The sequence below is a fragment of the Embiotoca jacksoni genome, unplaced genomic scaffold (genome assembly GCF_022577435.1).
Source record: "Embiotoca jacksoni isolate LCO1_2020_lvr unplaced genomic scaffold, fEmbJac1.0.p SCAF_44, whole genome shotgun sequence".
NCBI classification, from domain to species: domain Eukaryota; kingdom Metazoa; phylum Chordata; class Actinopteri; family Embiotocidae; genus Embiotoca; species Embiotoca jacksoni.
The window spans coordinates 1,030,312-1,045,419 of NW_027185397.1; the positions used below are offsets into that span (position 1 = coordinate 1,030,312).

The 15,108-nt window shown below is 40.3% G+C and overlaps 2 protein-coding genes across 6 annotated transcripts in view; both read right to left on the reverse strand.

Moving 5' to 3' along the window:
* Positions 1-223: 223 nt before the first annotated feature.
* On the reverse strand, positions 224-11,615 carry anxa3a (annexin A3a). Of its 4 annotated transcripts, none has more exons than XM_069169313.1 (14): positions 11,560-11,615; positions 10,573-10,605; positions 10,448-10,495; positions 10,255-10,342; positions 8,867-8,961; positions 7,447-7,560; positions 5,763-5,853; positions 5,479-5,558; positions 5,351-5,407; positions 5,169-5,262; positions 4,975-5,070; positions 4,625-4,683; positions 3,254-3,376; positions 228-906 (listed from the first exon to the last, which is right to left on the reverse strand). In XM_069169313.1, exons 2-14 carry the CDS (start codon positions 10,585-10,587, stop codon positions 877-879), a joined length of 990 nt encoding a protein of 329 aa, XP_069025414.1. In that variant the 5' UTR covers positions 10,588-10,605; positions 11,560-11,615; the 3' UTR covers positions 228-876. The 4 variants fall into 4 exon arrangements, 2 of the variants coding, with proteins under 2 accessions (XP_069025414.1, XP_069025415.1); XM_069169314.1 differs by having other exon boundaries at positions 235-910; positions 11,560-11,569; XR_011179240.1 differs by lacking the exon at positions 4,625-4,683 and having other exon boundaries at positions 224-906.
* A 503-nt stretch (positions 11,616-12,118) lies between these two features.
* fras1 (Fraser extracellular matrix complex subunit 1) overlaps positions 12,119-15,108 on the reverse strand; it is a 270,187-nt gene continuing 267,197 nt past the window's right edge. For both annotated transcript variants that reach the window (XM_069169324.1, XM_069169323.1), the window contains one exon: positions 12,119-14,359. In XM_069169324.1, coding sequence (XP_069025425.1) covers positions 13,778-14,359 — 582 coding nt within the window. In that variant the 3' untranslated portion in view covers positions 12,119-13,777. The remainder of the gene's footprint in view (positions 14,360-15,108) is intronic.

The following is a 15,108-nucleotide window of genomic DNA, read 5'->3' on the forward strand; positions in this document are numbered from 1 at the left end:
GTGATCCAAAAAGAGTTGAAAAGTGAAATAAGTTCAGGGAAAGAGAATCCATGAGAGTCGTGGTCATGGTTTTTAAACTGCTATGGATGAGTTTCCATATGAAGCACATCACAGTCCTGTGAAAGGTTCATGTTCATCTTTTAGGGCTGTGAAGTGGAAGAAATGTCCATCTCCAGTTTTCCCAACTGAGAGCTTCTTGAAGCCCTCGGAGATCTTCAGACCTGCAGACATTTACAAGCAGAAAGAACAAGAAACAAGAACCAGAACAGTTTTCACCCTGTTGAACAATTAACAATGTCAAACCCTGTGCAACAACACTGGACCATCTGCACCTCAACGGCATCAGCAGCATTTACATGAGATGCATTTGCACCATTGTTCAGGTGGACTCATGTATTCATGTTGTTCCACTGTATTCATGTCTATTTCTGTTTTATACTGTATGTTTATTTCCGTTTGTACATTGAGAAGTTACAATCAGAGGCCAATTCCTTGTATGTGTAAACATACCCGATTCTGATTCTTTAAATCCGTTTCTGGCACGGTTGCGCCCCCAGCTGGCGACGTTGATGAACTACAGTGTACGTTTTAGCGTGTGATGGAGATCAGTCAGTGATTGTCAGCAGCAGGGATTTATGAGGTCTTTTATTATGACTGATAGTTACAAGAGAACAACCCTGAATAAATGAGGTTGCACAGAGAAAGAAGAAGATTTATTACAACAGCCACATTTCTGCGTATTATTACCCGTTTATTATTCTGTTTTAGTATTTTATGCCTTCAGACATGCAAACATTTAGGAGTCAGTAGTAGAAACACAGACGGCCGACAAAGTAGGTTTCTTCTTTCATCAGTCGTCTCCTCCACAGATGGCCTTCACACACTCACCGTGGTCGCCCGACAGATCTGACTGGAAAACACAAACACGGAGTAAACATCTAAAAGCACATCCTACATTCAGCAGCACATTTAACAAAGTTACCGGCGTCAGCGGGATCATTGGAGTTTTTGCTGAACGAATGTAAAGAGGTGAGTCTCCGTTTTACGAGCAGTAATTTATGTATTTAGCCACGAACTCCTTCAAGTGCAGGTCAATATTCATCAGTACATTTGAAGCAGAGGCCGAAGTCATTCAGGTGTCTGAATGCTGACACAATCTGAGGACTCTCGAAGCTTGATAACTGTGCACAGATGCATCATAATAAAATGTTCAGGCTGTGTGGAGAGGGACCAGCATGCAGACAAAATGGTGCACACAGGATCAGACATCTTTGACCTCTGCAGTTGACAGGAAATGATGTGAAGCGTGTCGAACGTGTTTATTGTTCTTGTGTTAAGGATCTTTTAAAAAGGATTCCTTTGCTGTCTGCGCACCGTTTTCAGTCTTTCAGAAGTCTGTAGTCGTGTTTGATGAGCTGGTGAACTGAGCTGTTTGGTCAGCAGAAGATCAGTCTGACCAACGTTAGAGATTGCAACTAAAAAAGGTTTAAAGCCGGCTTTTAAATTTAAAAAATGTGAGCATATCGCAGGTCGACTGGGAAACTGCTCCGACGCATCGGAGCATAAAAATAGAAGAACAGCTTTCTATCAACTCCTGCAGTCTGTAAAAGGTCTGAGAGACCGACTGGATCACAGCTGGAAGTTTGGTTCCAGACCAGGGAGAGCTTTGTACCCATTATAGATATTATTAGTGGATAAATAGAACATATATACAAATATGTGGATTTTACAGAGATTTGAGGTGATTAAAGGGGTTAGTGAACACTATTTTACTCATCTGTTGAAAAGTTCAGAGTCCAGGACAACACGGGGAAGGATTGTTAGTATTTGCTGACGGAGGGAAACACTTTTAACCCTCCTATTACGTTCAGATAAAACGTGTACAGTTTGTGTTTGATGTCCTATTATTTTCTGTAAACGAGTCGATTTTAATGTGTTTTTACCATAATTGACTAGTCTGATCTGAGCTGTGATATGTTGGTATAAACCGGTCACTATTTCAGTCAACACTCTCCTCCCCTTCCCCTGTCGGTGTGACAACAACAACAACTTAAACACTGAAGATGGAAAGTTGTGACTGAAACTCTCAGAGTCCCTCCAGTTGACAGAAAGACGCTTGTACTTGTCTGAATGTCTGGAATTGAATAAAGAACTTATCAGAAATATTTCAAATGAAATGACTGTCTGCATAGTACAGCTGGTTGTCTTTTTATTGGTCTTCTGTAATACAACAGGATGGTAGTGTCTTTGTTTTTATATCTCTGATCAAGACTGGTGACACAGCCAACCCGACCAAAGACAGAAAATAAAAGACAAGATAGAGCTCAACAATTCCCACGAGTGTTGTTCAAGAAATCTATTTTGACAGGATGAATTGGTTTTTGGGCACCTTTGAAAGAATGAATAAAATCACTCATCGAATGTTTTAGGTTTCTAAAGAAGACCTTTTTATATCTCCAGTCTCCCAGCAGGTTAGTGATTGTGTCTCTCTGTGTCTCTCAGGACTTCCACACTGTTGCATCATTCAAAAATATGTGTCTTTGCAGGCTGTTGTCGGTGTAGGCCAGTAAAATACTTCAGACTACCTCTAAAACCTGGGATGGTGAATTCACCAGGACAGGATGAACTTCAGGATGACAGTCCAGTGAAATCACACGTGATCTGCTATGACTTTATGTTGCAGTAAGATGTATTGACTGTACCGGCTGCATGAACTTGTTTCAGTCATACAGATGGAGAAATTACAATGGAATAACTCAAAATGTCAAAATAAATGGGAACAATCATGGGATCCCTTCTTACAATATCTGGACTCAATTTGACGGCATTTTCATCGATATAAAGACTTTTTTGTTCCGTTTTGTTTCTCTGTTTTTCTTTCCTGCTCCTGCAAATCCTGCTTTCAATGAGCTATGGTGGTCTGGAGATGCATTTAGGATGAACTTCTGAGGGGCTGGATTCCTCCCCTGGATGTGTGTGTTTGATTGTTGACTGTAATTTGTTTTCTTTTCTTGTGGTTGATCTGCTATTGGCACCAATAAAAAAATAAAAAATAAAAAAAAAACTTTGTTCACAAAATTTCTGAAAGGACTTCTTAGCTTAAATGTAGTGGAATGAACCCAATACAATCTGGCTTCTGCAGTTCCTTCAAACATTATTTAGAATTATTATTATTATTATTATTATTCTGTAGAATTGGAAGCAAAAAGTGAGAAATAAAAAATACAAAATGTAATAAAACCGAGTTGCTCACCTCGATGGCGGAGTGCAGCGAGTACTCGTAGAGCTTCTTGAACTCGGCTCTGATGTCCAGCATGTCGATTTCAGACCGACTCACCATGATCCGGTTCAGAGTGGACTCGTCGGTGCCGCCGCCCTGAAGAGAATGAACACACGCACATACATAACGGGGCAGTTACACAATTTTACACTAAAAAGTAATTAATGCACATTTTACAGAAGTACAAACCGGTTCTGAAATAGTTGGGACGCTGTGTAAAATGTAAATAAAACAAAGAATGTGATGATTTGCAAATGACATAAACCCACATTTAATGGGAAATGGTTTTCACAAGTGTTCCTGAGCCCATGCAGTGATTTCCACTCCAGAATAGTGTGTTTTTAATGCAGTGCTGCCTGAGGGCCCGAAGATCACCACCATCCAATATTGGTTTCCAGCCTTGTCCCTTGTGTTCAGAGATTTCTCCAGATTCTCTGAATCTTTTAATGATATTATGAACCGTAGACGATGAAATCCAATAATTCTTTGTAGTTTTACGTTGAGGAACATTATTCTTAGATTGTTGAACTATTTTCCAACACAGTCTTTCAGAGTGGTGAACCTCTCCCCATCTTCACTGCTGAGAGACTCTGCCTCTCTGAAATCATCTTTTTATACCCAATCATGTTACTGATCTGTTTCCAATTAACTTAATTATTTGTGATTTGTCAACAGGTGTTTGCTTATTTTAGGTTTACACAACTTTTCCCTTCTTTTGTTGACCCTGTCCCAACATTTTTGAGACGTGTCGCTGCCATCAAATACAAAAAGGATATATTTTTCATAAAACGTCAACATTTCTCAGTTTCAACATTTGATATTTTGTCTTTGGTCTATTTTCCATTAAATATGGCTGTATGTGATTTGCAAATCGTCACGTTCTTTTCTTTAATTTACATTTTACACAGCATCCCAACTTTTTGGGAAAGTGTTGTATTTCTGATATTTGAGTGTAAAAACTATGACGTCATATCACCGACAAGTTCAGTATCTTTCAAAATAATGACATATCGTATTCATACAAGATGGACAACATTCACCAAGAATGTGATGTGCAAAGGAAAGTTGGGAAAACACTAAATATATTGTGGCTTGATGTGAAACATCGACAACCTCAGACAACAAAAAGCATCATTTCCTGTTCAGATGCAAGTATGCTGACAGTTTTGGATACTTTTTCTAAAACTGCACACTGTAATGATTATTGCGCAACACATCCTGTACATAGAGTTAGTATCCTGGTTGTGTTTTTTGGGACACAGCTGTTGTCTTTTATTTTGATGTGAATATTTGCATCTATATAATAATCTGCTACTGAAACATAGACGACAACGTGACATTCACCTTCATGCTGCCGTGCAGGCGTTCTGCAAAGTAAGCCGGGACGCTCTTCACGCATTTCACTGGAGCAGGAACAAGTTGGGCAACACGGTTCAAACATTTTTACAGTCTTGTTTGTAGATTAAACTCAATACAGTCACGATCAACAGTTTAGAAACGTCTACCAGAAAGTACATTTTCTACATGACCAAAAGTATGTGGACACTGAGTAAAGCCATGTAAAGCCATCGTTTCTGCTGCTCCAACAGCCTCCACTCCTCTGAGAAGACTTTTCACAGGATTATGTCCACATACTTTTGCCATACGATGTGAGACATTAAACGTTCCGGACACTTTCAACCACATTTCCTCACCGATGGCCACCAGCAGCTCTTCCAGCTCTCCGGACATCTCTCCCTCGATGCTCTGCTGCAGCGTCTTTCCACTCATGTTCTTGTACTCAACAAGAGCTACATATAAAAAAGGGAAAAGTTTCACTTTACATTCTTTACCATTATCTTAGTAAAACACCTTTATTGTAGTACACAAGAAAGAAAGTGTGACATACTTTGTCTGAGTTGAGGAATGCTTCTATGGCAGAGGATGTGGATGAACTCAGATTCATCGGTGCCCCACTTCTTCTCTCCGGCGTTGTAGAGAGTCTGAGAGGAAAAACGGAAAAGGTTGAAACTACACATGATAAAAGAGACGCTGACGGTATGTGTAGTTTAAACATGCATCGTACTCCACCTTGGCGTCTTCTCTCGCCTTCTCCGTGTTCACCGTGGTGCTCTCATCCCTCTGACCCTGAAAACAAGGACAACGCTTTACTCAGTTGGAAGTCACACTTCACCATGTTTGGTTTTTACGATGTTCACCTCGGCCAGGAGGAGCAGCGCCTTGGAAAACTCTCCTGAAACTTCCTTCTTCAGGTCAAAGGTCAACTGCTTGTCTGTTTCTGTGGAGGTAAACATCAAAAATATGACATCAGAAAAAGTTCTCACAAAAACAAGTAATCCATAAAATCTATGTCCAAAGTTATTGGATGGATTAGCATGAATAAAAAAGACAAAATACAATGTCCTACAAAGACATATCAGTTTAATCATAACTCACAAACAACTTCAAATAAAGTCTTTTCACTGCCGTTTCCATTATTTACCTTTTAAATAGACGTCAGAGAGAGCCTTGATTTGTTGGTTCGACCTGGAGGCGAAAATTTCAATCAGAGTGCTGTCTTCTGTTCCGAATCCCTGAAACACACAGTTACTTTACCACACAGTTACTTTACCACACAGTTACTTTACCACACAGTTACTTTACCACACAGTTACTTTACCACACAGTTACTTTACCACAGAGTTACTTTACCACAGAGTTACTTTACCACAGAGTTACTTTACCACACAGTTACTTTACAGAGTTACTTTACCACACAGTTACTTTACCACACAGTTACTTTACCACAGAGTTACTTTACCACAGAGTTACTTTACAGAGTTACTTTACCACACAGTTACTTTACCACACAGTTACTTTACCACACAGTTACTTTACCACAGAGTTACTTTACCACACAGTTACTTTACCAGAGTTACTTTACAGAGTTACTTTACCACAGTTACTTTACAGAGTTACTTTACCACACAGTTACTTTACCGAGTTACTTTACCACACAGTTACTTTACAGAGTTACTTTACAGTTACTTTACCACACAGTATTCATACATTACATACATCCACTTACACTTAGAGGTACTTGTACTCCACTTGAGTATTTGACTTTCATGCCATTTTATGCTTCCACTATATTTCAGGGGGATGTATTGTACTTTCATTTGACACGTTTAGTTACTTTAGAAAATAATAATGCTTTCTGGACAAAAAACATGAATTAATATACAACACTTTGTTGTAAAATAAACAACTGAATGAACAACAATTTTGAACAACAAAATGGAAATACATTACCAAGCAAAAATTAATGAGATGCATTTTGGTAATTCACACCCAAAATTTCATGACTGCAGCTTCTCAAATGTGAAGCTCTTTAGAATTTCCTTTTTTTATTTTCATAGTTTTAGTTAATCGTTTAAAAGTTATGAAAAACATTCCCTGTGAAGGTGCCACTTTGGTTTGTTAAATTTGAGGGAAACGTCATCAGTTCCTCAGAGCTCAAACATTAAATCAATAAAATGATCAGCAAATTGATTCGTTATGAAAATCATCACGAGTTGCAGTCTGTTACAAAATAATAAAAAAATCAAACATGAATGCATCATCAGTAATGGGAAGTTATAGAACAGTTTAACTGCGACAGGGAATCTTTTTCACCATCCAAACTGAAATGAGCAACAAAACAAAACATTAAAAGTTGTCTGAATGTAAATCAATGTGACTCATTAAGCATATTCTGCCATGAGAAAGATCATCATATTAATACATTGTATTATATTGTCTCTTATCAATGATTTTTCACCAGGGGACAAAAACCTCTAATAAGTACATTAAAATCAACTTAATCTGTCTGAACTCTTTAATCAGCAGGACTCAGGCCGCTGATGGACCGGCCCTCTGTCCAGGTGTACCACACCTTTCACCTCATGTCAGCTGGGATCGGCTGCAGACCCCCCCCCCCGAGTCTATGTAGGATGTAGCTGCCATAGAAACTGGACAACATTTACACCAACGCTGTACTCTGGTCAGCTGAGGAACAACTTCCATGTACATTTTATTTCAATCCAAAAGATTTAAATTTTTAAAAAAAAATGTAAAAAGATTTTTCCATTTCATATTTGTCAACATTTATTTATGAAGTTCTCTAGAAAATCCATGAGAGAACGTACCTTCATGGCTCGCATCACTTCATGGCAGTCGTACACGGCAGGAGGAGTGACGAGCGCCATCAGCAGGTCCTCAAAGTCACCGAGAGTGTCCCCTTCAAGGTCCTCCAGTAAACTCTGAGACAGACAAACAGAAGCAGTCAGGTTCCTGCAGCGCACAACCACACCCATGCAAATACACACAGACACACAAATACACACACCTGCAAATACACACACCTGCAAATACACACAGACACACAAATACACACACCTGCAAATACACACAGACACACAAATACACACCCATGCAAATACACACAGACACACAAATACACACACCTGCAAATACACAGACACACAAATACACACACCTGCAGACAACATCAGACTCACAAACAGAGGAAACACAGACCGGGAGAATCATCCAACACGTTAAAGCTGCAAATCTATTAAAGTTTCAATATAGAGTTATAAGGGCACCATAGAAAATAATAAATATCCAAAATAAATGTGGAAAAAATATAGAAGAAATAAAAGAATGTAGAAGTCAATAAATATGAAAATATAGAGAGAAAAATACAAAAAAATAAATGTGGAATTATGAATACAAATAAGAAAATATAAAAGAATAAGAAGTATTTTTATTTATTTGCATATTTATCTTTCTTTTTATTGATATCATTTCAAAACTAATAATTTCTTCATTGCAAATGAATCAAAACATTTTTCTGTTAAGTTTTTATTCATATATTTTAATATAATATCAATTATTTATTTATATCCCTTTATCTATTTAATTTTAGTATTTCTTTGTTGCCTTTGCTGTTACCAGTTAAATAATTCATTGATACAGGAATAATAATTAATTAATTAATTTTATGCCTTAAAGACAACATTTTTTACAACTTTCCTATATTTATAATATATTTAATTATTTTCCATTATTATCTAATAACATTAGCAGAGTCACATTATAGTCGGGGTGTGAGTGCAGATTTCATTTGGAGAATGTTTGTTGCCGTTTGAATTTCCAAACGATGTGTTCGAGGACTAGTTTGTTCTTAACAACACAGGAGAAGAAGAATTTAACTTCATGTAAAACATATTCAGATTCACTCAGAAATATATCACATTACAAAAAACTAAACAAAACCTGAACCGTCGCTATCGCAGACAAACAGCTGGTTTCAATGGTAAAGAACAGCTGCTGTCACAAAGAGGAAAAACTAGTTCATAATGTGCGGTTTGCTGATAATGTTGTTGAGCATCGTTAGAAAAGTGAAGTGAGTGTTTCACGCTCAGGTTTTAAAGCTTTCATTCTTATTTTATCCAAAACATGAACGTGGAAAAGTAAAGAAGGTCTTCCTTCATGTCCTGATGTCATGATGCAGGTGTTTATAATGAACACGCATTATAATTCTGGATCAAAGTGGTATCTCACTTCGTCAGTAGCTTCATGGTAGGCTGTACAGATGAGCTGCCGCTGAGCGCTGCTTCTCTGCGTCAAAACGTTGATCAGGATCTTTTCATTCGTGCCTGAAAACGAAAACGAAGAAGGTACATTGATGAGAAAAGTTCGTCACGCTGAAGCCTCGAGGTTCGGTTTAACTGACGGAAATACGTTCTACTGTATCAGATCAGAACTGCATCCCTTCTGTCAACTGATGTTTACAATAAGAATATAATTTAATATGTTTAAATCTGTAATTTAAAATCACTACAAACCCCCGAATCACAACGACTATCAACACCAGAGAGCTGTTGGTTAGCTTCAGGTTTCCCTGACTGCAGGACGCAGACCGGAGCGGAGCTCAATGTTGGCAGAGCGAGCAGCAACCAGCAGTGATGTCATCAACCAGCAGTGATGTCATCAACCAGCAGTGACGTCATCGTTGGTTTGTGAACGTTATGAAGCCTCCAGTTCAGATTCTGTCCGTCACCATCTTTACTAGTTCGGAGTGGTTTGGAGCAGGAAGTGACCATATTTGGACGAGCTGGGGGAGGAGCCAGCGGTGGATCTGACCGATCTGATTGGAAACCTGACGATACTACGTCCCGCCCACCGATAGCTGTAACCTGACTGCACCACAGGCCTGTCAATCAAACAGACACGCCCCCAAAAACAGGTCTTCTTGAATCTTCTTTTCTAATGAATGAGGGATTATTTTCAGATGGACCTCCAGAAAACTAATAAGAAGGAGTGACTTTAGCTAACAACACCGAGATAACTGATGGACACATTTTATTCACTTTGGATTTGATGAGAGAAGTTGAATGGGAGTCTATGGAGCCGGAGGCTTTTTGGAGCCGACCTCTAGTGGCACTCGCTGGTATTGCACTTCTACATTGGCCTCATTTTGTGGGGCTAAAAGCTCCATCCACTTATATATACACACACAGAGCAAATGTTTGACTCCGCCCACATTGGGCATCACCCTCATTTACACTTCCAGTTCACAATGTGGTTGGAAAATGCTAAATTTCAAGCTTTATGTAAGTCTTAACTACGATCAGAGCTAATGGAGCCTTTTATGTACCTTTTATTGTTGACATGGAAACATGTGTATTCGTACTGTGACTGTGTGTACTCGTACTGCGACCGTGTGTACTCGTACTGCGACCGTGTGTGTACTCGTACTGCGACCGTGTGTGTACTCGTACTGCGACCGTGTGTATTCGTACTGCGACCGTGTGTACTCGTACTGCGACCGTGTGTACTCGTACTGCGACCGTGTGTACTCGTACTGCGACCGTGTGTACTCGTACTGCGACCGTGTGTACTCGTACTGCGACCGTGTGTATTCGTACTGCGACCGTGTGTATTCGTACCGAGCCCTTTAATGGCTTCCTTCAGAGCTGCAGCATCTTCTCCTGCATCAAAGTTGTCGCTGGGTTTGATGGTTCCTCTCTCTCCAGTCTGAAGGACACAGGAACATTCACCGGTCACTCACTTTCCTTTGTCGTGTGTAACAGAGAACATCAGTAAAGCCTGAAATGAGGCTGCAGTGTTAGTCGGACCTACGTTTGCTGAGGAAGAGGAGGGAGAGTTGACGAGGCTGTCCAGGTCATCCTGCAGGATCGTTGAGTTTCAAACGTGAGATCAGTCAAAGAATGATCAAACCAATAAAAACACCAGAATTCACTTACCCATAAAGACGCCATGGTGACCGCAGATAGTTTCTAGGTAAAAAATTAAATAAAAATACATTCGTATTCAGTCAACTTCACACCAAACTGCATTTATAAAATGTCTCTAGAACAAACCACTACAGGTTGTCCGATACTCAACAGAGTTTAGCACAACATTTAAATGCTTTTATTTATTAGGAACAATACTGAACATAAATGTTGAAATTGTTTGTAGCAGTCATGCTGTGTTTTGCTTTCCTATGCAAAGTTGACCAAATATGTGTGTCTCTGTGTCCCTGTGTCTCTGTGTCCCTGTGTCCCTGTGTCCCTGGATATTTGGATATTTCAGGGCTGCAATTTAAAAACTGAAATCTTAACTGTCATACAAATTTTAAAGCAGGACTCTTTTTTTCCCCCAAATGCTTCAATTAATCTCAGAGCTTGATTAACTTGAGCACAAGTCCAGTAATAATTGCTGCACTAGAATGTTATTTTCTTCCTTTTAAATTGGATGTGTGATATTTAAAATGTCCAACTTTTACAGCTCAGGATTAACAACTTGTGTCTTGATGAATGTAAAGCAAATAAAGCAAATGCAGCCAGCTGGTTTCACATCACCGTTAAAACACTGCAGTTGAACTGAATACGATCACAAACTCTGATATGTGACATCATTCATTTAATATTAAGATCAAATCGATGCCACAGGAGACAAATTAAATCCACTGAGGAAAAGGTAACAACAGATCTACAGGAAACCGATGGAAGCTCGTGAAGTTATATAAAACAGGAAATACAAAAATGAAATATGATGAACTTGCTGCCACGTTGTAGGACGTGAATAAAAACAGGTTTTGCTCAGTTCGTGATGATTCAGGAGGAACGTATTCATGAACCTTTCAGCTTCAAACCTTCTGACGCTGAAACTCTTCATCATTTAACAAGAACGCGTTCAGACTTCGACATGTTTCAATGAAAGACAAAAACCAAAAGAGAAAAGCTCACCTGAGTTTTAGTCTGAACAAACTGTGTCCTGCCACACCTTCAGTCCGTCAGCGAAGTGGAAATCTACCTGAGTCAGTTGGCCACGCCCACTCTTATAGTCGAGTGACGCCTTCACGGACGGCTCGGACATTTTAGTTACCCTCCACTGAAAATAATTAAATCACGTTTGATATGTAACATATTCAAATGTCAGACTTCTCCTGCAGACTTTTTCCCCCTCTTCTTTCAGGTTTGAATGTTGTTTTTTTTTATCTGTAATTTTCTTGTCTTCACTTTTTCTGTTTAATAAAATGTTCCTAACTATTAAAGCTGTTTGTAAACTTGTGTAAATTTTACTTGACAGGCAACTTCCCAAAATAAAATTCACCATTTGATAGGTTATTTAGTGAAAGATAAACGTCTCTAATACTATAATGGATATAAATAATGTTTCCCTTTTAATTTCCATCAAAAAAAGGCCTCATCACAGAAGACTTTTCTAAAAACTTGAAAGTGTGTAAAGCTTTGGGGGACAGAATAAAACCTGGACAGTAACAACCAGACATGTTGTTCGGTTTCAGATTATTTTATTACTAAAAAAGGCACCAAATACAGGCATCATATTGATAGTGTTGTTGTTGTTGTTTTTTTTTTTTTTCAAAAAATGATAGCACCAAAAACATGTTATTCCCCACCACTGCCCATTCCCGTGTTGTTCGATAGGCACACAGTTAAAGGAGGACAGGAAGTGGAATCAGATGTCAACATCTCACATGACAACAGAGATTTTTTTCTCTCTCTCTGCAGTGCTCTCTAACCAGTGTCATACACTTACAAAATAAAATAAAAACAACAGTAGCATCATGGGTACATCAGTAGCTGAGTTATAACATAATACAAAATAAGAGGGTAACATGATAATACATAAATGAATACAAAATATTTGAGTGAGATCTGAGTGGAGGATAATAAAAGATAAAACCAGGTGGACATGTTTGGGTTTGTGTCTTTGGGCAGAACGAAGGCAGGTCGACACACCTCGTACAAAACAAACAGTGATTATTCTCATTACAACAGCAGTAAGGCGAAAAGCAGTCTTTCACGTGGACGGGATCGAAACGACATCTCGTTTATTACAATCACGTGGAAATTCACCCTTTCAATCAAAAAAAAATAATTAAAAAAACGTGTTGAAATTCGTGAGTAAAAATACTGCATGGCACTTAATAATATTGGCAGCTGTCAGTCAAGTATGAACCACAAGAACAACAAAATAAATTGTGTTTGATCTGTTTGTTCAACACGACAGTCTGTTATGTAAGGCTGAAATACATGTTTCTTTTTAAAAATGCAAACAAAGTTCCTGCACAGGAGAGAAGGAGTAACCAAAGATAAGGCATAATTGCACTTGAAAATGTCTCATTCATTTTTGTTATTTTATTTACAGCTTCGGGCGACAGCAGCACACCGTTGGTGCTTTAATACTTTCACAGCAGTCAGAAGCAGCCGATGCAGAAGTCGCTCCAAAGGAACAACTTAAACTATGTTTTGTTTAGTCAGATTGTATTATATTCACGTTGTGTGTGGAATCAGAGAGTGAGATCTGAAAGGAGGACGTCTACACCGGCTCCACAGTGGTGACGTTAGTCAGCAGTGAAACGACTCGATGCAGCAGAGGAACAATCAGCGGTGTCCGAGCTACCGGTCACCATGTGGTGATAAAAAAAGAAGATAAACGTTGAGTTGAGTCGTGAAGTGAGCAGCGTGAGATGGAGGATGGACGCAGCTGAGTGGGGGTGGGGGTGGAGGGTGGAGGGTGGGGTGGACTGGAGGGTGGGGTGGAGGGTGGAGGGAGGAGGGGTGGAGGGTGGGGTGAAGTGGAGGGTGGAGTGGACTGGAGGGTGGAGGGCGGGGTAGAGGGTGGAGGGAGGAGGGGTGGAGGATGGGGTGGAGGGAGGAGGGGTGGAGGGTGGGGTGGAGTGGAGGGTGGAGGGTGGGGTGGAGGGTGGAGGGTGGAGGGAGGAGGGGTGGAGGGTGGGGTGGAGTGGAGGGTGGAGGGTGGGGGTGGGGTTCCTGAGGTAGCCCGGTTGCCTGCACGTCACACTCTTCCCTTTTTTTAAAGTGGTATAAAAATACATTAACAAACATCTCGTTCCATTAAGTACAAACTTTCTTTTAGAAAATACCTTTTTTTAAATTTCACTCTTTCCTCTTCCTCCTCGTCTTCGTCGTCGGTGTTTCAGACCTCGGTGCCGTCACTGAGGTTGTTGTGCAGTTTGACCTCCAGGTTGACCTGTTTGACCTTGGCCTTGCCGTTGGGCTCCTGGTTGCGGTTCAGGAGGTTGATGTTCCTCACCGTGCAGTGTTTGCTGCTGAAGTTCTTCTCCACACACTTGTCCATGCACACCTCCACCTTGGTGTTGAGCGGATACTCCTCCAACATCTTCTCACATTTCTTGCTCTTCTTCTTCGCCGACCGTCGGCAGCGGCGGAGCAGGAAGCAGGAAGCGAGCAGGACCAGGACCAGCAGGGTGACGGCGGCCACGCCCCCGCCCACCGAGCTGCCCACGTGGGCGTTGAAGGTGGGGGAGGGGCCGGACTCCAGGCGGAGCGACTTCATGTTGGTGCCGTTCTTCACCTGGTCGCCCTCGTTGTCGTAGATGAGCGACTCGTCGAGCGTCAGCCGGCCGCCGCGGTCCACCAGGTCGCGTTTGGAGCGGCTCAGCGGATACGTGACGGAGCGCTGGATACGAGGGCTGGACCGAGACTCCGGGCTGATCACGTAAATGACCTGCAGGTACCACTGGTGCCCCGCCTCCACCTGTCAATCAACAGGAAGAGACACAGAGGGAGTTAGATGGAGTTTCAGAGGAACATTTAAGTAATATTACACAACAGAGTTCTTTAACGTCATTATTAGGACGACAGTGATGCAGTCGGGAGCAAAGTGCCGTGTAACATCATACAACAAGTTACCAACGAAATAAAATATGTCATCTACATGTTTTCATATTCTGGAGCAATTCACTCTTAAGATGTACAACTTTTTGTTGGTGCGATCTCCGTTTCCAGGGTAACACGAGATATGACAAGGAACTAGAAAACAATCAGTCGCCTCAGTAGACTCTTATGTAACGTATGTAATGTTTACTACTCCAGGAAGTAGTCTGACCCTTAGCAACCACCTAGCAACAGAGAGGATTTCTAGTCTCCAACTGAATAAATACAGAAAAATAGAAACACTAAACTGATCAGCTAGTTCAGTCTGGTTGGAACAAAGATATCTGATGAACAAAGATATCTGACGAACAAAGATATCTGATGAACAAAGATATCTGATGAACAAAGATATCTGACGAACAAAGATATCTGACGAACAAAGATATCTGACGAACAAAGATATCTGATGAAAAAAGATATCTGATGAACAAAGGTATCTGATGAACAAAGATATCTGATGAACAGAGATATCTGAAGAACAAAGATATCTGATGAACAAAGATATCTGATGAACAAAGATATCTGATGAACAAAGATATCCATGTTGTCATGTGTTTTTAACATTTTAGC

Bases quoted from the DNA above. Each gene is read 5' to 3' on its own strand.
- anxa3a (XM_069169314.1), bottom strand. The intron at 5,559-5,762 runs GTAAATAATGGA...TTACCTCCACAG, and splicing joins CTCTGACGTCTATTTAAAAG to AAACAGACAAGCAGTTGACC. The intron at 4,684-4,974 runs GTGAGGAAATGT...TTCCTGCTCCAG, and splicing joins AGAGCTGCTGGTGGCCATCG to TGAAATGCGTGAAGAGCGTC.